At 61.5% G+C, this 24,831-nt stretch overlaps 2 protein-coding genes across 2 annotated transcripts; one reads left to right on the forward strand and one right to left on the reverse strand.

The window, feature by feature from the left end:
• Positions 1–8,476: 8,476 nt before the first annotated feature.
• On the forward strand, positions 8,477–18,791 carry CCDC69 (coiled-coil domain containing 69). Its single transcript, XM_067304876.1, has 9 exons — positions 8,477–8,587; positions 14,163–14,232; positions 14,662–14,828; positions 15,402–15,489; positions 15,743–15,816; positions 16,063–16,164; positions 16,526–16,645; positions 16,932–17,029; positions 17,246–18,791. Exons 1-9 carry the CDS (start codon positions 8,519–8,521, stop codon positions 17,412–17,414), a joined length of 957 nt encoding a protein of 318 aa, XP_067160977.1. The 5' UTR covers positions 8,477–8,518; the 3' UTR covers positions 17,415–18,791.
• Positions 18,792–18,903: 112 nt separating this feature from the next.
• On the reverse strand, positions 18,904–23,363 carry LOC106493572 (platelet-derived growth factor receptor-like protein). The gene is made up of 6 exons (XM_067305081.1): positions 23,309–23,363; positions 21,895–22,219; positions 21,334–21,485; positions 20,508–20,801; positions 19,649–19,788; positions 18,904–19,121 (listed from the first exon to the last, which is right to left on the reverse strand). The coding sequence occupies exons 1-6, from the start codon at positions 23,361–23,363 to the stop codon at positions 18,918–18,920; spliced, it is 1,170 nt and encodes a 389-aa protein (XP_067161182.1). The 3' UTR covers positions 18,904–18,917.
• Between the last annotated feature and the right edge of the window lie 1,468 nt (positions 23,364–24,831).

Consider the following 24,831-nt stretch of genomic DNA (forward strand, 5'->3'; position numbering starts at 1 on the left):
CGGGCCAGCTGTGGTGGCTGCAGCACGTGCAAGGTCTTCAAAAGAGCTGGAAGGAGGACCCAGGGAACTACAGGCCAGTCAGCCTAACCTTGATCCTTGGAAAGGTGATGGAGCAGCTCATCCTGGATGTCACCTCCATGCATGTGAAGGAAAAGAAGGTGATCAGGAGTAGTCAGCGTGGATTCACAAAGGGGAAATCATGCTTAACGAACCTGATAGCCTTCTTGGATGGAATGACTGGCTGGATAGATGAAGGGAGAGCAGTGGATGTTGTCTATCTTGACTTCAGCAAGGCTTTTGACACTGTCTCCCATAACATCTTCATAGGTAAGCTCAGGAAGTGTGGGCTGGATGAGTGGACAGTGAGGTGGATTGAGAACTGGCTGAATGGCAGAGCTCAGAGAGTTGTGATCAGTGGCACAAAGTCCAGTTGGAGGCCTGTAGCTAGCGGTGTCCCCCAGGGGTCAATCCTGGGTCCAGTCTTGTTCAACTTATTCATCAGTGACCTGGATGAAGGGACAGAGTGCACCCTCAGCATGTTTGCTGATGACACAAAACCAGGAGGAGTGGCGGATACGCCAGAGGGCTGTGCTGCCATTCAGAGAGACTTGGACAGGCTGGAGAGGTGGGCAGAGAGGAACCTCATGAAGTTCAACAAAGGCAAGTGCAGGGTCCTGCACCTAGGGAGGAATAACCTCATGCACCAGTACAGGTTGGGGCCTGACCTGCTTGAAAGCAGCTCTGCTGAGAAAGACCTGGGAGTCCTGGTGGACAACAAGGTGCACATGGGCCAGCAATGCGCCCTTGTGGCCAAGAAGGCCAATGGTATCCTGGGGTGCATCAGGAAGAGTGTTGCCAGCAGGTCAAGGGAGGTGATTCTCCCCCTCTGCTCAGCCCTGGTGAGGCCACATCTGGAGTACTGCGTCCAGTTCTGGGCTCCCCAGTACAAGAGGGATGTGGCACTACTGGAGCAAGTCCAGCGAAGGGCCACAAAGATGATTAGGGGACTGGAGCATCTCTCTTATGAGGAAAGGCTGCGAGAGCTGGGCCTGTTCAGCCTGGAGAAGAGAAGGCTGAGAGGAGATCTTATCAACGTGTACAAGTATCTTAAGGGAGGGTATCAAGAGGATGGAGCCAGACTCTTTTCAGTGGTGCCCAGTGACAGGACGCAAGGCAACGGGCACAAACTGAAACACAGACACTTCCATCTGAACATGAGAAAAAACTTCTTCACTGTGAGGGTGACAGAGCACTGGAACAGGTTGCCCAGAGAGGTGGTGGAGTCTCCTTCTCTAGAGATATTCAAAACCCGCCTGGACGTGATCCTGTGCAATGTGCTCTAGGTGACCCTGCTTGAGCAGGGGGGTTGGACCAGATGATCTCCAGAGGTCCGTTCCAACCTTAACCATTCTGTGATTCTGTGATGGGCTTGGTACCCACCGCAGACTTGCACTGGCCCCCTCCGGCCCCAGTGCAGCCCCCTCGGCACAGGACAGGTGGCAACTAGAGAGGAAAAGGAGATACTTGAGAGACCGGATACAATACCACGTGTGCCGTGGGAGTGTGGAAGTACCTAGATACCGGGCAGTGGTTTGCTGCAACGATAAAGAGACACCCTGCTACCCAGTGCCCCTCTCTCCACCGGTTTGGTGTTTAATGCCCCCCTCTTCCATCCTTGCCCCTTCCAGCACCCATTTTCCATCCAGAGCTCCTCCAAGCTGCCCATCATACTGGAATGTGGCCAGGTGATACCACACAACTGCTTTAAGTCATGAATGACTCATGAATATGGATTTTCCCCCAGATTCTGGTAAATAGGTGGGGGGGGGTTCTGTTGAAAGCCTGAGCTCCCTCCTGCTGCCCCTGCAAGGAGAGAGGATTGAACATCTGACAGCATGAGGCGATGGGGGGCAGAAGGGGAACGTCCCCAGCTTCCTGGCCCGGCAGGTTGCCTGGCCCCTGGGAGATTCCCATGAGTGCCTCTGTGGCAGAAGGACTCTCCTGACCCAGCGCTCACTTTCCAAGAAGCCGTGGCTGGACCCTCCGCACGTCTCACGGGCACCAAGAGCAGAAGGTAGGGGCTGGAAGGGGCTGAGCCAACTGACCACACAGGACATGAGTGTGGCAGGTCTCAACTCTTTCTTCTCCTCCAAGGTGCAGTTAGGACCTCTGAGCAGGACCCTTCCTGGCCGCAGCTTGGCTCTCTCCTTGCACATGAATCCCGGCTGGCCCCCCCCGGGACCAGGAAATCACCGCAAGGCAGGGTTACTGTCCGAAATGGCACGCCAGGGCGGCTCTCTGCTCCGCCAATCACCCAAATGAGCCTCAGAGCCACCTCACGACACTGAACAGATCAAGAGCAAACAGATCCCAGCCAAAACCTGGCCGCGCTGACCTTCTCCGCACCATGTGTCAGGGACGAGCGCGGGCCCCCGCCCCCATGGGCACGGCGGGATACCGGAGCCCTGCTGGCAGATGCCGGAGAGGCGCCCCTCGGATATCCAGCGCTGCACGTCCCCGCGGGAGGAGGGCTGCGGCCCCGTAACGCTCCCAGGCCCTGGGACGGGTCGCGCGGCTCGCCGGACCCCCGGCTCCGCTCTATTTTTAGCCGCTCGTCCTTATTTAGTAGTGAGGCTGGCCGGGAGCATGCGCGCGGGGCGCGGGAGCTACCCAGCCCCGCAGCGACAGCTGCGTCGCTACCAGCCCTCGGAGGCTTAAGGGTGAGGAATAAATAGCCCCATTCCCGCGGGCCCCGTCCTCCCGCCTGCCGCCTGCTATGGCCGCGCTCTTCCTGGGTGCAAGAATGTAAGTTATCCCCCAGCATCGGTTTCTGCTTCCACTTTTGCCTTTGGGAAAAAAAAAAAAAGTAACTATTAAGACAATTTAACCCACATCATCTTTTTGTTTGAAAAACACAGACAGAGGCAGGAATGATTTGAAATCACTGCTCCTCCTAAAAGCAGAAGCACGTATGACCTCGAGCCAGCACTCCCGAGAGCCAGGGGACTCCCCCAGGTACAACCAAAGGAGTCTGCAACTTTTTTCTTGGGCTCCAACACATGCAAGATCCCCTCCAGTGCAAATAATTTTCTGAGTTATCTTGCGCCATGCAAAGCCCAAGTCACGAGCTCTTGCAGATCTGGCCTTTGATTTGCATTGAAGAGAGCCAGCAAAGATCAGAGACAATGTTAATGACTTCTTTATGTCTCGTTTACAAAAACAAATGACTGCAAAAGATGTGCGTGGTTGCAGAGCACAACCACAGACCACCCTCTCCCTGCGGGTCTGGGCTGGGGTGGGTCCAGCCTGACCCCATGCAGAGGCTCACGGGGCCTCCTTGGCCAGCGGGAGCATTGCCACAGACTGGCTCCTCACCCGCATGTTGAGCTGGCCAAAAATCTTCCAGCAAAATCTTTTTCTCCCCTTTTTTTCTTTTTTTTTTGGTCAGAAGACAAGTTTTTGAAAAAAAGAAATATATAAGAAAGAATGACCAAATCAAGTATCTGCTTCCTGCAGCAAATCTTATTTTCACCTGGCAAAATTCATGTCCTGAAAATTGTTTCAGGTATAAACTTTAAATTCTCACAGTGGAGAACAAGTGCCCCAGATGCCCTTGGAGCAGCGTGAGGAGCGGTGAGCCCCTCGGGGGAAGCCTCTGCTGGGAGCTACAGCACCGCGGTAATTCAGGTCTCCGGCCCCAAACAGAGCATGGGACTTGGACTGAGCGTCCCGTTGGTACAGAGCGGGTGGCGAGAGCACGGGAGCCTCAGCAGACCCGCGCGGCTCGGTCCCGCCACAGAGCTGCGCTCACCGCGACCGGCCCGTCTGCGCGTGGACAACCCCTCCAGCCCCGTACCGCGGGCCGGGCGCCCCGGCTCGTCACACATCCTACGAGTTCATACCAACTCCGGCTTGCACCCACTCCATCCCGACCAGTCCTTGCCAGCTAAAACTGGACGGAGAGCTGAGACGCTTCAACAGCTTGCGTAAATACTTCTCTTATCCATAAGCTTTGGCAAACACTTTAAATTAACATTGGCACAAAATAACTCCCCGTCAGGTCGGCTGTTATCCCATTTACGGCAATTCAGCTGAGGATGAGATAAACCTTCTCCGGATCACTTTTCCAGGCAAAACCCTTGAGATATCTCCAGCCACTATCATCACTGGGGACCCAGAGGAATTGTGATAACACCGTCCCGCGCTTGCTAAATGTCTCGCTGGCCCCAGGCTGCTGGGCACGAAATCCCCGACCAGCCCACGTTATCGGCCCCAAGGCTGGGGCCGAGCTGGCGGCTGGTGGGGCCAGGGCAGCTCCGCTCCTCCTGGCGGAGCCTCCCCCGGTGCTCATGGCCTTCTCGCTGTCTCCCAGTTGCTCTTGCTGACGGGGAAAGGAGGATCGAGGAGGATCTCCCCTGGCCCGGGAGGGAGCTGCTGCCCCTGGGGACAGCACCAACGTCCCCACGATGTGCAGAAAATGAAGGGTCGGCGTTTCCCCACCTGTTACAAAGCACTCCCTGCTCCTAGGTCCAACTAGGGGGACAAGGACGAGCTGTTAAGGACATCCCGCTCCTGCACCCCTTGGAGCCCCGCTGCTTTGCTCTACAGCACCTGGGCAGAAAAGCTGCTGGCTGTTTTAACCACTGCCCTGCAAAGGGAGTAAATTATCAATGCACTGGGGCAGGGGAAAGAAACGGATGAAGCAGGGCTGATAGGTGAGATCTCTCCAGTAAGGACACATCCTGCACAGCCCACACAGGAAGGACCTGAGAAATTGAGGAATTGATAAAATAAAGCTAAATTAAGAAAGCTTTGGGGCAGCAGGGACTGACAGCTCCGGCAGGCAGCACCACGGATGAACCTGCGGGCTGAAGGAAGGATGTAACCTCATCTGGTGCCGCCTCTTCTGCGAAAGTCAGTAGTTTACAGAAACAGACTTTTTTTTATCTGATGGGGCAAGCCCAGCCCAGCCCAGCCCAGGAGCCGGCGGCGCTAGGGAGAGGGGAGGCTCCTGCCGGGCTGAACGGGGCCGCACTAAAAGCAGAAGTTACCACGAACACACATGCAAACATGCACAAGCATGTTTCATGCACAAGCAAGACATTATGCCGGTTGGACACACAGTTATCTGCTTCTGTTCCCCGCGACGGCACCAGCGGATGCAAATTCAGCCCAGAAACACGCATGTGCTTCTGTTATCCCACATACAGGCCTTGAGCCTTTGAAATCTGCACCGGGTTTTTAATTAACCCTGAGGAGGTGGAGACCAGCTCCTTACACTGAGGAGCCTTTTATCCATCAAAGGATCTCCTAAGCCTGAAAAATAAATACTCTCATTCGGGGAAGGAGACTTGCCCTGTGTGTGCAATATTTAGGGCGATAAGAACTGAGACGCTCTTAATAAGTTTCTAAACCAGCAGCGCTGTGGGAGCTGAGTGCCAGGAAGCGGAGATGACTCACAAAACTTCACCCAGGTTGTGCAGCACCCACCCGAAAGGACGCAGGCAACTGGTCCCACCAGTCCCTGCGAGACTCCCCGCAAACCTGGGGCTGCTCCTTGCTTTCGCCGCCCTCGTACCGAATCGGCATTTCACAACTTCCCTGGGGAGTGGAGGTGTCCCATCACAGGTGTGACACGGCCAGCCTCAGCCCGGAAAAGCACCTCCCAGCCACGCCGGCGGCCGCGGGAACACCCTCGCGGGCCGGCCCCGCGCGGCCGGGGCTGCGCCGCGGGAGCCGCGGCCACACGCAAGCCCAGTGACGGCGGCACGCTGGCAGCCCTGCAGCAGCGGTTGCTTGGACGTCTCCCAGGGCGTTATTTGGAAAGTGTCAAAATAGAAATCTGTTGAGAAAAGCTGGCAATGTTTCCATTAGGGCAAAGCCTCGTCACCAGGTTGAAACGCTCTTACTTCAGCAGTGCTGGATGGGAAAGTTTGATTTTTCACGTGGAAATGTATTTTCCTTTAGTAACGTCAGTTATTTCATACTGTTAAAAAGGCATCATCAGAACTGAAATATTTAAAGGAACCTGCCTCCCCTCCTAATTTTTAGGCAGGGCACTCTCAAATCCCCGTGTTTCCCTCTCTTTTCAGGACCCATTTCCAAACCACAGGATTTCCTCCTGGAAGTGGGCACCCCAGCTCCAGGCCCAGCATTTGGGGTGGTTGGGGTACTCCAGAGTGGGGGTGGACAGAGTGCAGTCCCCCAGGCAGTGTGGGCAACACCAAAAACATCCTTCAGCCAGCACAGCTACCCCCGGAGCAGGGCTTTTGCCAGGAGAAAAACACCGTAAACCCACCACCAGCACAAGTTTCAGTAGAAACTTCATGGGCCGAAGGCAAAAGCCAGGCTGGGCCCTGCCTTTGCCTCTCGCATCCCTTCTCCCGCTCACGCCGCGGAGCTGGGGTGGGTTCACCAGGGCACCCCTGCCCTGGGGCAGCCCTGCTCTGGCTGGACCCCAGCCCCACTGCGGGGGCCCTGCTCCCCCAGCCCAGGCTGGAGCATCCCCAGCATGGGGGTCCCACTCCCCCTGCCCCAGACGGCGCATCCCGGGTGCAGGGGGCCCAGGGCTAGTGCACTCCCGGTATGGAGGGCCAGAGAAGGAGCACCCCCAGGGTGGGGGGTCCTGCTCCTCCTGCCCACGATGGAGCACCCCTGGTACAGGGAGCCCTGGGTCAGGGCAGCCCCGGTGCGGGGGGGCCCAGGTCAGTGCACCCCAGTGCAGGGGACTCTCGGTCGGTGCACCCCCGGTGTGGGGGGTAGGGGTCAGTGCACCCCCGGTGTAAGGGACTCACAGCTGGTGCACCCCAGTGCAGGGGACTCACAGCTGGTGCACCCCGGTGCAGGGAGTCCTGGGGCGGTGCACGCCGGTGCAAGGGACTCTCGGTCGGTGCACGCCGGTGCAGGGGACTCTCGGTAGGTGCACGCCAGTGCAGGGGGTCCCGGGTCGGTGCACGCCAGTGCAAGGGACTCTCGGTCGGTGCACGCCGGTGCAAGGGGGTCCTGGGTCAGTGCACGCCGGTGCAAGAGGGTCCCGGGTCGGTGCACGCCGGTGCAGGGGACTCTTGGTCGGTGCACGCCGGTGCAAGGGGGCCCCTGGTCGGTGCACGCCGGTGCAGGGGGTCCCGGGTCGGTGCACGCCGGTGCAGGGGACTCTCGGTAGGTGCACGCCGGTGCAGGGGGTCCCGGGTCGGTGCACGCCGGTGCAGGGGACTCTCGGTCGGTGCACGCCGGTGCAGGGGGTCCCGGGTCGGTGCACGCCGGTGCAGGGGGTCCCGGGTCGGTGCACGCCGGTGCAAGGGGGTCCCGGGTCGGTGCACGCCGGTGCAGGGGACTCTCGGTCAGTGCACGCCGGTGCAAGGGGGTCCCGGGTCGGTGCACGCCGGTGCAAGGGGGCCCCTGGTCGGTGCACGCCGGTGCAGGGGGTCCCGGGTCGGTGCACGCCGGTGCAGGGGACTCTCGGTAGGTGCACGCCGGTGCAGGGGGTCCCGGGTCGGTGCACGCCGGTGCAGGGGACTCTCGGTCGGTGCACGCCGGTGCAGGGGGTCCCGGGTCGGTGCACGCCGGTGCAGGGGACTCTCGGTCGGTGCACGCCGGTGCAAGGGGGTCCCGGGTCGGTGCACGCCGGTGCAAGAGGGTCCCGGGTCGGTGCACGCCGGTGCAAGTGGGTCCCGGGTCGGTGCACGCCGGTGCAGGGGACTCTCGGTCGGTGCACGCCGGTGCAAGGGGGTCCCGGGTCGGTGCACGCCGGTGCAGGGAGTCCCGGGTCGGTGCACGCCGGTGCAAGGGAGTCCCGGGTCGGTGCACGCCGGTGCAGGGGGTCCCGGGTCGGTGCACGCCGGTGCAGGGGACTCTCGGTCGGTGCACGCCGGTGCAAGGGGGCCCCGGGTCGGTGCACGCCGGTGCAAGGGAGTCCCGGGTCGGTGCACGCCGGTGCAAGAGGGTCCCGGGTCGGTGCACGCCGGTGCAGGGAGTCCCGGGTCGGTGCACGCCGGTGCAAGGGGGTCCCGGGTCGGTGCACGCCGGTGCAAGAGGGTCCCGGGTCGGTGCACGCCGGTGCAGGGAGTCCCGGGTCGGTGCACGCCGGTGCAAGAGGGTCCCGGGTCGGTGCACGCCGGTGCAGGGAGTCCCGGGTCGGTGCACGCCGGTGCAGGGAGTCCCGGGTCGGTGCACGCCGGTGCAGGGGACTCTCGGTCGGTGCCCGCCGGTGCAGGGGGCCCCGGGTCGGTGCCCGCCGGTGCAGGGGGTCCCGGGTCGGTGCACGCCGGTGCAGGGGGCCCCGGGCCGGCCCCGCGGGGGCGGGCAGGCGGCGGCCGGGGGCGCTGCCCGGCGGCGGCGGCTCGGGGGCGCAGAGCACCCTCTCCCGGCACCGCCTGCGAGCAGGCTCGGGGACTTTTTTTTTTTTTTTTTTTCCTGCCAGCCCCGGCCGGGGCCGCTCGTCGCTGCCGCGCAGCGGAAGCGGCGCCGCGGGGGATGCGGAGCCCCGCGCCCCGCCGCTGAGCGCCCGGCGCCGCGGGCCATGGGCTGCCGGGGCAGCTCCCTGCGCTGCTGCCCCGCCGGCGCCGAGGCGCGGGCTGCCGCCAGCCGGGTAGGGGCCGCGGGCGCGGGGCGTCGGGCCGCGGGGGGCCCGGCTGCGTGGGGTCGGCTTCGCGTGGAGCTAGGGTTTGCGCGGGGTCAAGTTTGCGCGGGGTCGAGGGTTGCCTGGGGCCCGGTTTGCATGGGGTTGGGGTTTGCACGGAGCTGGGGTTTGCGTGGGCTCGGGTTTGCTTGAGACAGAGTTTCTGTGGGGTCAGAGTTTGTGTGAGATGGGGGCTTGTGTGGGGCTGGGGTTTGCACGGAGCCCCGCTCGCACCACTGGGGAGCTGGGCCCTGGCCGTGTGCTGGGGGCACCCCGCGGGGGTCCCCCTGCCCAGCGCAGTGCAGCAGCCAGGCTGGACAGTGCGGCTGCACCGGGCAGCGTGTGGCCCTGTGGGCATCACTGCTCCGGCAGTGGGCACCAGGCACGGCAGGAGTCAGCAGCCGCCTGCCCTCCTGCACCCCTCCGTGCAAAGGGGGAAAAGCCCCCACATCTGGGAAGCCCAAACAGAGAGGGGGTGCAGACCTCGGGGGAGATAATTCATGCCTGAAAAGCCGGTACTGCTTAGGATAGGGATGGGGTCCCCAAGCCAAGACCCGTGCTATCCTCCCCGAGACCCCCCCTTGTGCCGAAGGTGACACTTTTGTGGGGGAACACTCTGAGCCCCGGCAGATCTCGATGTGTTGGTCTGCACCAAAGAAGTCTTCTGTGAGTTAAGCCTTTTTTCGGCTCCAGAAATGATTCGCTGCTAATTATTATTATTTTCTGCCATGCTCATGACTTGATGGCTGCCTGAGTGCTCCGCCGTTGGCCTCGGAGTTGTTTGTGAAGTCGGATGTGCTGCGCTTACTTGCTGTTTGGTATCGGTGGGTTGTGACTGGTTGCTGGAGGGCGACAAGGGCAGGAGGAAAGCTGAAAAGGGCCTGAGGTACGAGCACGGCCCTTTGCAAGCGCGGCCCTTCGCACGGGGAGGGACTGAGAGCTCGGCCCCCGGGCGCACGCGGCTGCGGCCCTGCGCGCTGCTGGGGGGCGCGGGGGGAGCAGGCTCGGAGGAGGCTCCTCCAGTCCCAGAGCCAGCAAGTGTCTTTGCTTACAGCACTCACACGCTTGGCTGCTTCTCTGTGTCATGGAAAATATACGGTGTTCGTTGTGTCCTGAGATCAGGCGCTTCTGAGCCAGGCTGCGACTCTGAGAGCTCTCGAGAAGGGGGCATGGGACAGGGGAAAACGAGAGGCGAGAGGCCCCAGGTGCTGAGAGCGGCGCGTTCACTGAAACGAGGAAACGTCAGCCTGTCATCTGGGGACGCCTCCCTTCCTGCGCTCGCCCACACGCTGCCTCTTTCGCCCCGGCGCGGGGCTGCGTAGCAGAGCTTGTACCCCGTAAAACTGCCCCGGCGCTGTGACGACGGTGCGAGCTAATCCTGAAAGCACCTCCGAAAAGCCCCTTTTTGCCATAAACGGGTACAGAAGGGCACCGAGCCGCGGCCGTCCACATCCTCGTGTCCGGGCCCGGATCCCAAAAGCGCAGGGCGAGCTCCGTCACCCTCCCGCGTCCTGATGGACAGACTGACGCAGGGAGCCGGTCCCTTTTGGGTTGCTGCGGGGTGGGGGAGCCCCGAAACCCGAGGGGTGGCAGAGCTTGGTTTGGGGAGCCGAGCGCGCAGAGGTCCGGCGCGGGGCTGCTGCGGCGCTGCGGGGGCTGGACCGCGCCGGAGGTGACCTTGGGGAGCCGAGCGGGCCGGGTGGGCGGGCTGCATACCAGGCGCTCCTCGCGCGCCCGGCCGGGCAGCCTCCGTGCTTCCTGCCGCCGGCCGCTCGCTCCGCACGGAGCCGGGAGGTGAGGAGACGCCGGGGCAGGTGCCGTACGCGAGCGCCCTGCTGTGCGCCCCGTGCCCCCGCCTGCGTCCGACTCCCGCGGCTGCTCACTGTTGCAGGACGCGCTGCTCGTCTTCGGTCCGCATTCCCGTCCCGAGAGATGCCAGGATGCCTTCCTGAGGGATCAGGGGTTGGAAAGCTTCCAGCGCTGGGATAAATTTATTTTGGAGATATAGGAACTATATGTAGCATCAGGAGCAAGGGAAAGGTCAGAATGCAAAACTCAAGACTTCTCAACGGCGTTAACAGCTTGCAAGCCCCTGGTACAGATTTAACTGCACAGGAGGTGATACTCAGTTTGTATTGCAACTGTTGCAGGAGAAAAACCAGCAGCAGACGGCAGCAGACAGGCCCAGCAGACCTGTGCCGGCGGTGAGCAGCTGCTGCAGGTCCCACGGCAAAACCGGGGTTATTGGCCAAATCCTGAACTTCTCCCCCCAGCCACAAAGCAAAACTTCTTCCCTAGGAGCAGAGCCGGGATTTAATTGCTCGTTTCCCGTCTCTTTGTGATTTCATTCTCTGACGATAATGTTGCACAGTTCAATTGCCTAATGTAGCTGTAAAACAGGAAAAGAGGAAGAAAAATACGGTAAAAACAACCTCATGCAGAAAGCTAAAGCACGGGCTGCAGCTGACCGCTGCCTCTACGCATGCCTGCTGGCTCGGCGCATGGACGAGCTCTCCCAGCCACTGACAGGTTTTGAGGTAGCTCAGGCGCTGATGGAAATCCTTGTTAATTGGTCCATAAATAGCTTTGCTCCAGGCCTTTAGAAATATTTCATTCTAAGAAGTTGGATACTTTTAAAAAAACTTTTAAAATTAGAAGATAACTTTTGACACAAGGAGCCTCTTCAAACCTGAATCCAGAAGTTTTCATGCTGAAACATTAAAAAAAAAATACTGCTGCCAATGGTCTGTGCCTGTAGGACGTTTCAGTTTGGACCAACTGGTTCTTCCCAAAGTCACCCTGGAAGCGCCAGCTTAAGGCGCCTTCGTAGTTCAGTTAATTTTCAGCCACATTTTGGCTGTTGCATCCTCTTTGGTGATGAAGTTCTCATCCAAGAGGACAACGGAGCGCTTGGGAATCAAATTAGCTCCAGACATCATTTTAATTGCTCCTAGAGATAGGAAGGGTGCAGTTGCTTTTAGCCTTGGGGAAGGTATTTGGATTTATTTGTTTGTGCCTACACACTTCTCCCTCCCTTTAGTCATTTCGGAGTTAGATCTGGTTATCTGAAATAATCTTCCTTGGCCTGGGGACGGGCTCCAAGGGCCCTTCCCACTCCCAGCAAGCCCCATAGCTCAGAGCGTGCCCTGGCCCCCCTCCGCACCGGGGTCTGTCCGGGGCAGGAGTGGAGGGGGAGGCACTCCTGGGCAGCAGGGATTTGGGGGCAAAAGGCTTTTCCCCACCACAAATGGGATGCAGATCCTTTTTGGGGCACTGTTTTCCTGCCCTCCACTGGCTGCTGTGCAGGGACTAGATCTGTCACGTTGTGCCAGATCTTCCCGTTCCTGCGTTTTGGACTGGGCTTGCTCTGGGAGCGTTACTGGGCCAGCACGCGAGCCCCAGGGCACCTTTGCGACTCTGCTGCTTACACCATCCTCTAGCACCTTGGATTTTGGCCTCGAAGCCTCCAGGGACTCCTGCACCGGTGGAGGAGGGTGAGGAGCCGTCTCGTGCTGGGCTCTGCGCTGTCCCTTTGCTTTCCAGGGTGGTGGAAGGAGCCTGTGGCCGGGACGATGGGGGACGGCACGGATCCCAGCAAACCTGCTCGTTACATGGGGTGATCACAGGGGGAGGGATGCAAGTCGGCGGGGCAAAACCAGGGGGAGCCCTGGGCAGGGGCGGTGGGGAGGTTACCCGGGATGACGAGCAACTTGGTCTCCGATGCAAAACTTTCTCCCTGCGGTAGAGATGGGCAAATGAGGCCAGAGAGTCCCAAAGGGGCCTGCCTCTGCCCGGGGCCGGCCGTGCCCGCACCCTGGGGGCCGGGCGCGCATCCTGCGCTGCTTCCACGGACCAGGCTCGGACATGGGGGGTCTGCGGCCACAGGCAAGTCCTTGGCAGCAGCTCCTTCATGTGTGCCGCTTCTCCTTGAAATTCTCATTTCCTTTTCTTAATGCCTGGGAAGAGCCTGAAGTTATGGGGTTCAGGTGAGAGAAACTGCAGGCACGCGGGACCCCCGGCGCACTTTGCACCGGGAACAGCCCTCCCTCGCGCTGCTCTCGGGCAGAGCCGCTGAGGCTGCGGCGCGATCCCGGGACGTGCCTGGGTTTGCACGGCGAGCCGCGTCGGCACCGAGAGCAGACCTGGCATGTCCCGGCTGCCTCGTGTCTCCTCGCTCTGCCTGTCGGGGCCGAGTTCAGCGCCGAGTCCACTAAAGCCATAGAAGGGAAGATAACGCTGTGCTTTCGCAGAGGCTAAAAGTTTTCCTACTCTCTCTGGCAGCTCCTCTTCCATCCAGCTGGAAAAGGGGGGCCGCGAGGCTGGCGGCGGGAGGGAGGCAGGACTGTTTGCTCTGCGTTTCTTTTTTCCCCAGCCAAGCTCCCTAATCCGGTTTGTATTTGGCCAGGCGTCGTGCTGGCCCGAGGGGGGCTCAGCACCACGGCGGGGTGCAGCCAGCGCGACGTGGCCCTCGGCAGCCTGGGACCCCCGGGCCGTCCCCCCCCGGGTGTCTCGGGGTGGTTTATTAGGGCCGGAGCGCGGCGCCGTGCCTGCAGGTGCACCCCGTCGCCCACGGCACGTCCGCACCCCTGCCCGGAGCCCCGGGCGCTGATGGGCGGTGAGGGCTGGATTTGCCCCCGCGCCGGCAAGACAGAGCTGCAAGAGCAAGCGAGCTTTGCTTTTATCCTCCAGCAACAGATAAAAATGCATCTGTCTCTCTCTCTTTTTTTTTTGTTTTCCTCCTCCCCCCGCCGTAACTAAATTAAGCCCATCCAGGGGCTGGAAGGAGGCCCGCCGAGCCGCGCTGCTGAAGGCAGCTCTGGGCTGTGTCACCCCCCCGCGCCCCGCGGCGGCGATGGAAAGTGTGAGAGGGCCGTGGTGGGCGGCGGGGCTCCCGCGCCGCATTCCTGCGCTCCTCACGTCACCGCTCGCCCTGCGCCCGCCGGCTGCCCGAGCCCTTGAGGAGTCGCGAGGCGGTGCTTTGACTGTGATCGCCGCTCATTTGTTGTGATTTTTCATTCCTGTTCCTGCCTGGGGTCCGGGCTCCGGCACAGGCTACCTCGAGGCCAGGCTATGTAAAGCGCCGGCACATTTGTGTGTTCATGGGTGTTGCAAAGCGCCTGGGGCCCAGCTGGCCCCGAACATCCCAGGACAGTGGGAGGAGGGTGGAAAGGATGCGCCATAGCCAGAGCCCTGGAACTGCTCCCTGCTCTCCATCCCCAGCAGTTTTACTGCCTGAGCCCATCTTGTGCCGGCACCCTGTCGGATGGGTTTGCAAGCATCCTCCGTATTTCACAGGCCTTCCAGAGGCTGGGAAAGGAGGCTGGTACCACTGCGCGGGCAAAGCATCCTACCTCGACCCCTCAGCAACGGGGGCCAGCAGCCCGGCTGAGAGGGGAGATGTGAAACAGCGGGGTGCAAGCTTCGAGCTTGCCTGCAAGCTGCATGTATCCACCCGTGTGTCCCCCTGGCTGCAACTATCAGCAGTGATTTTTCCATCTCTGCATGGCACGGGACCAGGCCTCCCATCCTCCTTTCTCTCTTCCAGAGACGACTGAAACCCCAGCAGCTGAAGGGAACAGCTTCCCGGGAGCTGACGGCCTTGAAGGCAGCGAATGGTGAGAAGAACGTTTGTGGCTTTCCCCCCCATGCTTTCTTGGCACTATTGCATCTTTAAAAGCAGTAAAATTGACCCCACAGGGCAGCAGTTAGTACCAGTAGCCAGGAGGACGCTGGGATGATGACTCAAACTTCAACCTGGCCGTGGCCAGGTTGCATCCCATTATCCTGGGTAGACGGGTCATCCCCAAAGCAGGAGGCCTAACGAGGCACTGGGCTACGTTCCCTTTGAGCCTGCCAAAGTCATCCCAATTAGTGCTAATTTGTGCCCGTGGTGGGTGGGGAGAGGGGTGGTATTTGTCCAGTAGGGACAGGACAGAGAGGGCTTGAAGCTGGGCCACCAAGCTGCCGGCAGGCCAGCTGCCCAGGAGAGCAAACTAGCCAGGTTTGCAGGATCCGGCCGTGTTTCAGCAGTGTTTGCATTGCAGCCAACACCACTCCGTTGCCTGAAGATGGGAAGGAGAAAGCCACACTGCCGGAGGAGCAGAGGACAGAGATTGTAAAAATCCTTCAAGGACACGAGGAGGAAGAGGAGAAGCTGAGACAAGTCCACCAGGCGGAGACCCAGAGACTTGCCCAAGACATTAAAATCCAGGTAGGACAAAACAGCAGGGCCGGGGCTCTCAGGAACAGCACACAAGCAGGGCGTCGTTCATCCGGTCAGGACTTTCCGGGCAGCTATCACAGACCTGGCACAACCAAGCGTGACATAAGTGCCCCCTGCCTTATCCCGCTTAGCTGTGCTGGCCTGCTGGCTGCGGCAGAGGCTGGGATGCAGCGAGGCGGCTGTGCCTGTTGCTGTGCCCGGATGTGGTTTCCCCTGAGCGCTGGAGCGGGCAGGGCACAGACGCGCACTGTGCCTCAGCCGTCGCCCCCGCGTGCCATGGGATGCGCCGCCGCAGACCATGCTGGCTCCGATCTCTGTTGGTCAGGCCCTGGCTGCTGTGCCGGGAGCATTAGAAAGCCCAAAACGCTGCAGGGCTGCACCATGCATGAGAGCACTCGTCCGTCCCTTGTGTCCCCAGGTCAGCTTCTGGCTCACATAAGCAGAGAAATGAGAAGTGTGGCTAAAAATAGCAACCCAGCCTGTCCCCTGGGGGAAAGGAGAGATGGAGCATCCCTTACACTAGATCAGATGCTTAGGGTTTGTCCTTTCCGTGGTTTCCAGGTGGAAAAGGGAAAAGACTTGGAGCTGAAGGAGCAACTCTCCGAGCTGTTCAATGCGCTGAAGAGAGAGCATGAAGGGACCCTGCAAGGTGCGTGCAGTCCCTTCAGGAGACCGCTTTCCGCCTCCCCCAGCCCGTGTGTCGGCACCTCGGCCCGTTCTCCAGCGCCAGTCACCCTGCGAGTGCCTTCAGTGGGCCGAGAGCTGGTGCCCCCTTGCTCTGTGGGGGCTGTGGGCAGCCAGTTGCGGCACCCTGGGTTGCTCTGTGGTGTCACAGGGTGCAGGCCCAGCTGGCTCTTCTGGTGTCCTTGTGCCTGTGACGCTCAGCTCGTGTGTCCCCACAGAGCTCCGGAGAGCACACGACCAGGAGAAGCTGCTGCTGGCAGAGTCCCACCAAAGGTCCCAGGAGGCCTTACAGGTACCAGCAGGGAAGTCCCCGAGGGGATGCTGGCAGAGGGCTTGAGTGACTGGCTCCTGACTCCGCTGCGGTGCCCATGCCCCTGCGTGGCTGCTTCAGTCCCCAGGGTGCCACAGGGACCTGACCTCCAGCTCTGGGGGTTATCGGGGCATCGTCTTCCTGTAGCCAAGCAGGGACCTGCTCGAGAGGAAATTCCAAGCCTAGACACCTCCTTTCCTGCTTTTTTTCCCCCTTCGGCTGCCCTAGGAGACAATAGACACCTTGAATTCCCAGCTGAAGTCCTTTCAGGAGAAGATGAAGCGGGTGGAGGAGTCACTCTTGAGCAGAGACTACAAGAAACACATCGAGGTGCAGGGAAACACGGGACCGGGTGCCTCTTTGGGTTCGGTGTCAGCAAAGTCTCTTGCCTCCAGCAGTTTGACCCAAAGCAAGGGGTGCTGCTCTGAGGGACCCCAATGCCAGGGTGGAGGGGCTGGGGCCAGGGGGCTAAAACCCCATGTCTGGGAGTTGCATGGGCCATTTGGGTCCCTTGCTCATGAGTGGCTGCAGCGAGCGGCAAAACGCAGTAGGTTGTGGGTACAAAATGAAGTTGGGAGGGGAACAGCGCTGGCTGCAAGCATTGGCTCACGGCAGTCACCCAGCTGCCGTGCAGAGGATGACCGAGCACCCAGCCAGCTGCGGGCTGCTGCATCTCTCCTCTGCCCCCCAGGAGCATGGGAGCCCCAGCCCGTTCTGGGAGCAGGAACTGGAGAGCCTGCACTTCGTCATCGAGATGAAAAACGAGCACATCCATGGTCTGGACAAGAAGCTGCTGAACCTGGAGACTGTGGTGCGTTCAAAGCGGGGGTTGGAGATGGGCTTTCCTCTCTTTCCAGCTCTTCCCACCCTAATCCTCAGAAGAAATTGCAGCTGGAGCGGAGGTGGAAGGAGCCTTGTTCTTCCCTCTGGCCACTGGCACCTTGGAGCCAGAGCACGGGGGGGCTGCAGGCTCGGTGCAAAGCCCCAGCGCTCCCAGTGAGCCAACATACTTCCCTGCGGGGAGCTGGGGGCACGCGGAGCCGGTGGCAGGCGCCCCGGGGCTCCCCCCAACCCTCGTGCCTTCCCGGCTCTGCCAGGTGGAGCAGAACTTGCTGCTGGAGGAGAAGGTGAAAACCCTGCAGCAGGAGAACGAGGACCTGCACGTTCGCACCCAGAACCACTTGATCGTGACCAGGTAAGTGCCCGGCCCCGGCTGGCCCCTCGGGACTTGGCGCGCCGCCTGGGGGTGGCGTGGCAGGGGGACACCGGCATGGGTGGCATCTCCCGTGGGAGAAGGGGCCGTGGCGGGGGGGACACATGGGTGCTCTGGGGGCTGGTAGGAGCAGCTCCGTCTCGAGCACTTTGCAGGGCGCGGGGACGTCCCTTCGCAGCGCGTGCCGTTTGCCTGCAGGCAGCTGTCCGAGGAGCTGCTGGCCGCCCGCGGGGCCCTGGAGAAGGAGTCGCAGCTGCGGGAGCAGGCGCGCCGCGAGAAGGAGGAGCTGCTGTACCGCGTGCTGAACGGGGAGGACGCCTCCCCCTTCCCCATCCCTTCCGCCGAGGTGCCCCTCATCGCCACGTAGCGCCCTGCGGCCCGGCGCCACGGCCCGCCGGAGGAGCTGCCGGGCCTTCCTCCGGGCACGTGGACCCGGGGCCGCTCTCACACGTGCCTCTGCTCCCGGGGCAGTGCCTTGGGGCGGCCGAGCCCTCGGGGCAGCCCGGCTCAGCCGCGGCAACGGAGCATTTTGCAGGACACTTCCACCCTGCCTTCCCCTCGCTCGTGCCCTCCCTCTGCCGCGGGGCTGCAGGCGGCTCCGGCCAGCCCTGTGCATCCCTGCCTCCGTGCTGAACCCCGCGGACCTGCTGAGACGGTCCGGGCTGCCTCGGGGGGTGGATCCGAACTGGCGCTCAGCTCTGGGCAGGACCAGCGTCAGCGTTCCCAGGAGGTCATCAGACAAGCTGGTTGCCCGTGGGGCAGATGGGATGGGGATGAGCATCAGGTAGGTGAGGACAGCCCTGAGGCCGGGAAGGAGCCGAGGGGGAGCAGGCGCTGACCAAGGGGACCCGGTGTTTAGAGTAAGTGGCAAAAGGCGGTAGCTGTGCCGTTCCCCGCCGGAGAAGCCCTGCTGGAGATGGGAGGTAACAGTGCAGAGAGGTGTCCTGGCTCTCTGCTCCCCTGCTCTGGCCCCCCTGAGCCGACAACGCCCGGGTTGGCTCTGGTCATTGCTCAGAAAAGTGCTGCTCCTGCCCTTTTCACAGTGAAACCAAGAGTTTCCCCTGCCTGGGACCTGCCGTGGTCCTTGGGGAAGAGGGGGAGCAGGCAAGGCTTGCACTGCTCCCCTCCACCCCCCTCCTGTAACCTGCTCCCAGGGATTGCTCCCACAGCCCGGGATGCGCCCGCTCAGCGACGTGCAGAAGCCCCGCCGGCCCCATCTTCCCCCGCAAAGCTGGGCAGGGGCTGCACGCTCGGAGGCGTGTTCAGGGCGCAGAGCGTCCTCCTGCAGGGGAGCAGGCTTCGGCGGTGACCGCCGGCGGGTCGCGTCCCTCCCTGCCCACGTCCCCGTCGCGGGGAGATGCTGCTGGCCCAGCAGCGGGGACGAGGGGGACCGGAGAGCTGTGGGACAACGGCTGGATGCACACAAGCACTTTCCGCTGGGTGCATGCGTGTGGTGGGACAGCAACTGCTCCAGTGGCTGTCGCTGGCCTGTCCCCCCACCCCGGGTGGGTTTAGCCGGGGTGGGGAGGTGTATGTGTGTACGTGTGTGTGTGTGTGTGTGTGTGTGTGTGTGTGTGTGCATGCACCAGGCCGATGTGCTACAGGCTGTACCAATTACAACTGTAAAAGCAGCAGCCTAAAGAATCCAGTGTCAGCATTTTTGGGGGGAACCGATGCTTGGAGGAGGCTGGTCTGGGAAAACAGTCAGGGAGCCACTGAATAAACCACTTATTTTACTGCATGAAAAAAAGCAGCAGGAATGCAAAAGGCAGCAAAGGAGCTATTTTGCCCCCATCCCGGACTGGACCGAGCATCCCGGCCTCTCCTCGCAAGCAGGCCGGGGGTGATGGCGGGGAGGCTGCGCCCTGGGCTAGGCGCCGGCGGGGGCCGGGAGGACGCGGACACGGGTAGAGGTGGACCCGGCGCCTTCCAGGGTCTGGGCCTGGCAGGTGTAAAGCCCTTGGGTGCCGGCGCGGGCCTCGTCCACGTAGAGGGTGCTCTCGGCCTCCTGGCGCACCTGCCCGCCCTGGCGCCGCAGGGCCGCGCGCTCCCGCACGTAGGGCGGGCGCCCCAGCTGCGGGCGGGAGAAGAAGGGGAGGGTTGGGAGCGTGCGAGGGCGTGGGCACCCCGGTGGTAACGCTGCCGCCTCTGCGGCACAGCTCAGGCACGAGCGAGCCCCAGAGAAGGGTCTTGCAGGTGTGTCCGGAGGAGCCCAGGGTGCTTCCCATTTTTCCTGCCTCCTTCCCTCTTTCCTGTTGCATATGTGTTTCAGTGGGCTCCCTTCCCAGCGCCGTCCTGCCCTGCCCTGTGTTGCTGAGCTATCGGGGCCAACACTGCAGTTATTTCCGTCCTTTGTGCTGATCCTTGTTGGGAAAATGCCTCCATCAGCTGCAAAAAGGCAGCCAGGAAAGCAGACCCCGGCGAGCACAGGGCTCACTCTCCTCCCGATGCCCTCTGCTAGGGCTGGGCGTGCGGGGCCAGGAGCTGGGGTGCTCTTCTGCCCCGGGCTCGCTCCAGCCAGCCCTCTGTGGCAGGGACCTGCTAACCCCCTGCCCCAAGTAATGCAGAGCACAGAGGGGCTGACCCAGCAGCCGCTCTTACCTGCTGCCTGGGATATGCCCAGGTGAATGTGATGCTCGCCTCCGGCTCTCCAAGGACGGTGCATGTCACGTTGAAGCTCTCCCCTGGCTGCACAGCAGTGGCTGAGGCTCTCACTGTAGGTTTGGGGGGAGAGGAGGGGTCTGCAGGGCCAGAGGGAGGTGGGAAGGGAAGGGAAGGGAAGGGGGCAACACATGAAATAGCCTGATTTCAGCATGTTCAGTGGCAAGAGACAGCAGCCAAGATGAGCGCGGTGGCCTCATTGCCTGCCTGGGTTGCATGACCTGGCCTAGCCCCTGCCAACAGCCCTGCTAGCCCATGCGGACCTGCTTGCCCATGCGGACTTGCTTGCCCTGTGCCTGACCACGGGATCAGGTGTTTTACTGAGAGATTTGGGTGCCCATGCTAGAGATACAGGTTGGCTATGAGTGTCACATCACGCGTTGTCAGGGGGCTGGGAGGAACGGCTCCTGCACAGGACGGCCCTGCTCCGCGAGAGGCTCTTTGCCAGCAGAGGCAGACAAGGTGTTGCCAGAGGAGCACAGAGGCAGCAACAGGCATTTCCAGGTGTTCAGCCCTCCCCATCTGTCCCAAATCAGCACTATGCGGCTCAGGTTAAACACCCTCTTTCGCAAAGCGCAAACCCATGCCATGGTCAACTGCGTGAGAAGAGTTGTGCCTTCCCGGGGGCTAGATGCAGCCTGTCTCCCACCTCACGTCCCCACAGCTATTTAGCAAAACCCAGCAAGTCCTATTAATAAGGGAAACTCTAGGCCAGACTTACAGCTGGCAGGGGCGGATGCCTGCAGCCCACCAGCTGAACACCCCGAGCGGTGACCTCCTGCTAAGCCGGGCCACTCACAGTTAATATAGATGAGCATGTACTTCGTGGAGATCTGCCTCACTCCATCCAGGCTGGCTATGCAGAAGAGTGAGCCCGCATATGAGGGCTGGGAGCGGTGGATCATGAAGCCCCTCTGGACATCATAGGAGATGTTGACACCATCCACAGGCACCTCCTCAGGAGGGAACTCGCGGTGCAGTGTCACCCGGGCCAGCGGGCTGGTCACCTGGCACGGCAGCAGCGTGGGGCGGTTGGCACGCAGCTGGAGCACCTCGTAGTAATTCTCCGTGGGGATGAAGAGCTCCTGGGGGTCTGGGGGGAGGTCACCGAGACTGGGAGCCTTCCTCGGAGTGGTGAGCCCTTCCAGCACCCCAGAGGAAACATGCCCCTTGCTCACCAACCTGCTGCCCCCAGGTAGCCCCAAAGCCCTCGGTGAGGGCACGAGTTTCCAGCCAAGCTCCCTGTGCTCCTGCTGGTCCCAGTGCTGCCTGACCCAGTCCTGCCCGGCCATGCCCACCTCCATAAGAGCACACACACCCTCAGTGCCCCGCAGAGCTGTATAAGGGCACAGGGTCTTTGCTTGGCACCTCCCAGATCGGGGAGGCTCTGCAAGGAGCAAGTAAAACCTACTGCAAGGCCGTAGAGAGACAGCAAAGCCCTAGTTCCCCCACTCCCCAGTGCCGAGAAACCCAGAGCCAGGGGCTCCGCAGCTCGTCACGCTAACGAGAGGGCAGAGCATCTCCCGCACACCTAGCTGGGCTTCTCGGGTGACATGCCCTGGGTCTCCCCCGCATGGAGGCGAATGCCAGCCAGGCCTGTGGGGAGCCCAAGGCAGGTGTCTGACCTGCGAAGAAGATGAAGGTTTTGCCCGTCCTGTCTTCTCCATCTTGGCACCGGGTGTCAAGGCACTGGAAGGACCAGCAGCTGTACTGGCCGGTGTCTGCAGCCGTGGCGTTCACCACCTGCATCTGGCTGTACTTCTCAAAGTGCTTGATCCTGGAAGAGAGCGGGCATGGGCTGGCTCGGCCGGGGTGCCCGAGGTGAAGGGCCTCATCGTGGCCGGACAGGCAGCAACTCACCCAGGGCGGGAAACACTTGGTAACCGTGGGACGGTCTCGTTCATGGGCTGGGGAATGCAGTTATTGCCCCAAAATCTGGGTATTTGTGAGCCCCCTTCAGTGTGGGGAAAGCCAGAGGGGTGATGGATGGAGTACACAGCTCTGCTCAAATTAGGGAGCACGGCGGGGGGGGGGCAGCTGTATCAGACCGAGCTCAAAGTCACCCCAGGGCGCAACCTCCCAGGGCTCTGGGGACAGTGGGAGCCGGATGGGGGCCCCCCCACTTCTGGGCTGCGCAGGGCCCAGGGAGCCGGGAGACTGGATCAGCCCCTGCCAGCGCCACGCACCTCAGCCGCGGCCGCTCCTCGTCCTCCAGGTGGGCAGGGTGGCTCCAGCGCACGGCCCTCCCGCGGCACCGCAGCTCCAGCGTGTCGCCCGCCCGCAGCGCCAGGGCCTCGGCCACCGCCTGGAAGCGCCCCGGCCCCAGCACCCGGAGCAGCACGGGGGGCCCTGCCGCCTTCACCGGGGGCTGCGCCGTTGGCTGGTGCCGGGGCAGCGCCTGCGCAGGCAGGCGGCCTGCTGCCTGCAGAGGCTTCAGCTCGCCACCTCTGGGCTCCTTCGCGGCCTTCTTTCCTGTGGATTTGGGGGGCTTTCCCTTCTTGTGACACTCAGCTGGGGACAAAGAGGAGGAGAGTTACCCCAGGTCAAACAGTCACGCCGCTCCGAGGGCGACCAAGGAGACAAAGGTTCCAGCTGAGTTTGCAAAATTTGTGCCCACCCGTAGAACAGAGGAAGAGCGAGACCGTGCACGGATTTGGGAGGCCTGAGAAGGAGGCAGCTGTGGCTCCTGCAGAGGCACCACGCCACTTATCCCACCTCCAGCCCCGCAGCCACGCCAAGGGGCGAAGGCTGAGGCAGCCTCCTGCGCTGCACCGCAGCCGTGCGTGCACCGGGGGGGCCCACGGCAGGTCGCACACCGGGGGTTGCATGCCCTGGGCTGCACGCCACGCGCTGCGGCCTCACGGGCCGCAGCGGCAGCCTGGAAGCTGCCAGGGCTGCTCCCGGCTCGCCTGCACAGGAGCTGGTCTGCCCTGGCCGAGGGCCGAATGCACACACCGAGCACTGTAGCACAAAATCAGAGGTCGCGGGGCAAGGACCTGGCACTGCTGTTGTCCCTGTAACTTCCTGTGCAGTCGTAATTAAAGGGGGCAGCAGGCAGAACTGCTGGGCAAAGGGAGACGAAGGCGGCAGGGCGAGTCGCCTGGGTCCGAGTGCTGGCGCAGGAGGGCACAAGGTCCCGCTCTCTGCGCTGCATCTCTGGGTCACACTTGCACAGCGAGTGGTTCGGTTTCCTTGTCGCTATGCCACGTGGCTGCCGGGGGTTGCAGAGAGCAGGAGAAATGCCTCCGGTTTGGCTGAGGAAGCATCTGGGCCGGTGTGGGGAGGGAGACGGTCCTTTCCTCACCCAGCTCCCCCCATCCCGACTGGCACCACTAGCCCCGCTCCGCTCTTCCTCGCCGCACAAGTGCCAGCCAAGGTGTCCGGGGGCAGGACATGGCCAAAGGTGCGGAGCAAGCCCCTGCACAGCAGCGGTCCCTGGCATGGCAGGGTTAAGCAGCCGGCACAGTGTCCTGGCACCCCACGAAGGCATGACTTGCATGGGGCCAGCGAAATGTGCCCGGCCCCGGAAAAAGGGGAAAGGGGAGTGCTGGGACGGGCTGGGGACTGAGGAGGAACAAGGGTGCAGAAAGGAGAACTTACCTGCAATAAGGAGGAGAAGGCAACAGCCCAGCACAGCCCAGGCCTTGGCGTTCATGGCAGGACAGGCAGGTCAAGCCCCCCTTACCCCTCTAAAGCAAGGTTGGGCTACAGAGGTGGCGCAGCAAGGATGGCGAGGGTCCCAGCGCCTGCAGCTTCGCAGCGAGAGAAAGGTCTGCTCAGCTCTGCCACAAGCAGCTGAGGGGGCCAGAGGGAGGAGGTGAGCACGGGGACAGGGATGAAGCAGCGGATGCAAGGGAGAGGTTTCAAAGGAGAAGAAAAAATATATATATCAAGTGCTTGACTCTTTTCCTCTCCAAACAAAATTCCTTTCGTAAGGGCTGGCCACAAGGGTTCAGGTCCCTCCCGGGGAGGTGAATGGGGCCATTCAGGCCCAAATGCAAAAGAAAACAGCCCCGCCGGTTTGCTCTAGGCTGTACCCTGCTCTCCAAGGGCGGGGGCCGACAGCGTCCTTCGGCCCAAGGGACCTCTGCTCTCTGCCCCCAGATGAGGGGCTCCCTCTGCAGCAGGGTGGAGGCCCCCAGCACAGCGAGCATGGCCCTGTGCCACCAGCAAAGGGGGCTGGGCGCGCGGGGACCAGCCCATCTCCTCTTACTGCCCGTCGCAGGGCCCATGGGGTTATATTCATGGCAGGGGGACATGGAGGGAACTACCACCACTCCCAGAATACATCCACCAGACCATCCCTCCCATCCACCCCAAAACCACTAGGTCTGTCCATTCTGTAGGGACACAGGGCAGCCTTTCCTCACCCACAACCTCCCTATTATCCCTGCAGCACAATCCAGGATTTTTTCCACAAGAAGGATAATACTATCCAGGTTTTCTTCTTTTCCCTCTCGTCTCCTCTGGGACAGTTGTGACACTGCTAATGTGAACAAGGGGAGCTGGGCATGGGACACCTATGGAGGACATTATGGCAGCTATAGAGAGGAGGCTGATGAGGTGACATGTGCGCTCCCTAACCCTAAGTGACAATTGATGGCCACACGCCTCACCCGAGAACATGCTGGCTGGAGGGGTGACAACACGGGCAGTCATCTATGACATTCAAAGAGGGTCATTAAACACCAGTCAAACTCATTAGAGAAGTTAGCAGTGGCCAGTGCTGCATTTTTGCACAGATCCTCAGGCACCCATTTAATACAGCTGCCCAGTCAGGACTCGGTTTGCTCTGGGCAGTAGGGTCCATGCTCCTGGCTGTGCTTCCCAACTCTTCCTGGGGAGGCGGCCCTCCAGGCTGGCATCTCTCAGCGCTGTGGCGGATCCCATAGCCAAAGTAAATGAAGAAACCTGGGAACAAACAGAACAGTGTGCAGGGATTTTTCTTCCCTCTCCTCCATACTGCACAACACCACAGCTCACCCCTTTCCGGTCCTTTGGTGGGGACAATTAGCACCACATGTTGGAGCATGTGGTGGTCTCACCACCCTTTTATGGTAAGACTGGGCATCTCTTTCTCCACCCATCCACCACCACTCCACATCAAGCACTAACATCATGGG

This window comes from Apteryx mantelli, chromosome 14 (genome assembly GCF_036417845.1).
Source record: "Apteryx mantelli isolate bAptMan1 chromosome 14, bAptMan1.hap1, whole genome shotgun sequence".
Lineage (NCBI taxonomy): Eukaryota > Metazoa > Chordata > Aves > Apterygiformes > Apterygidae > Apteryx > Apteryx mantelli.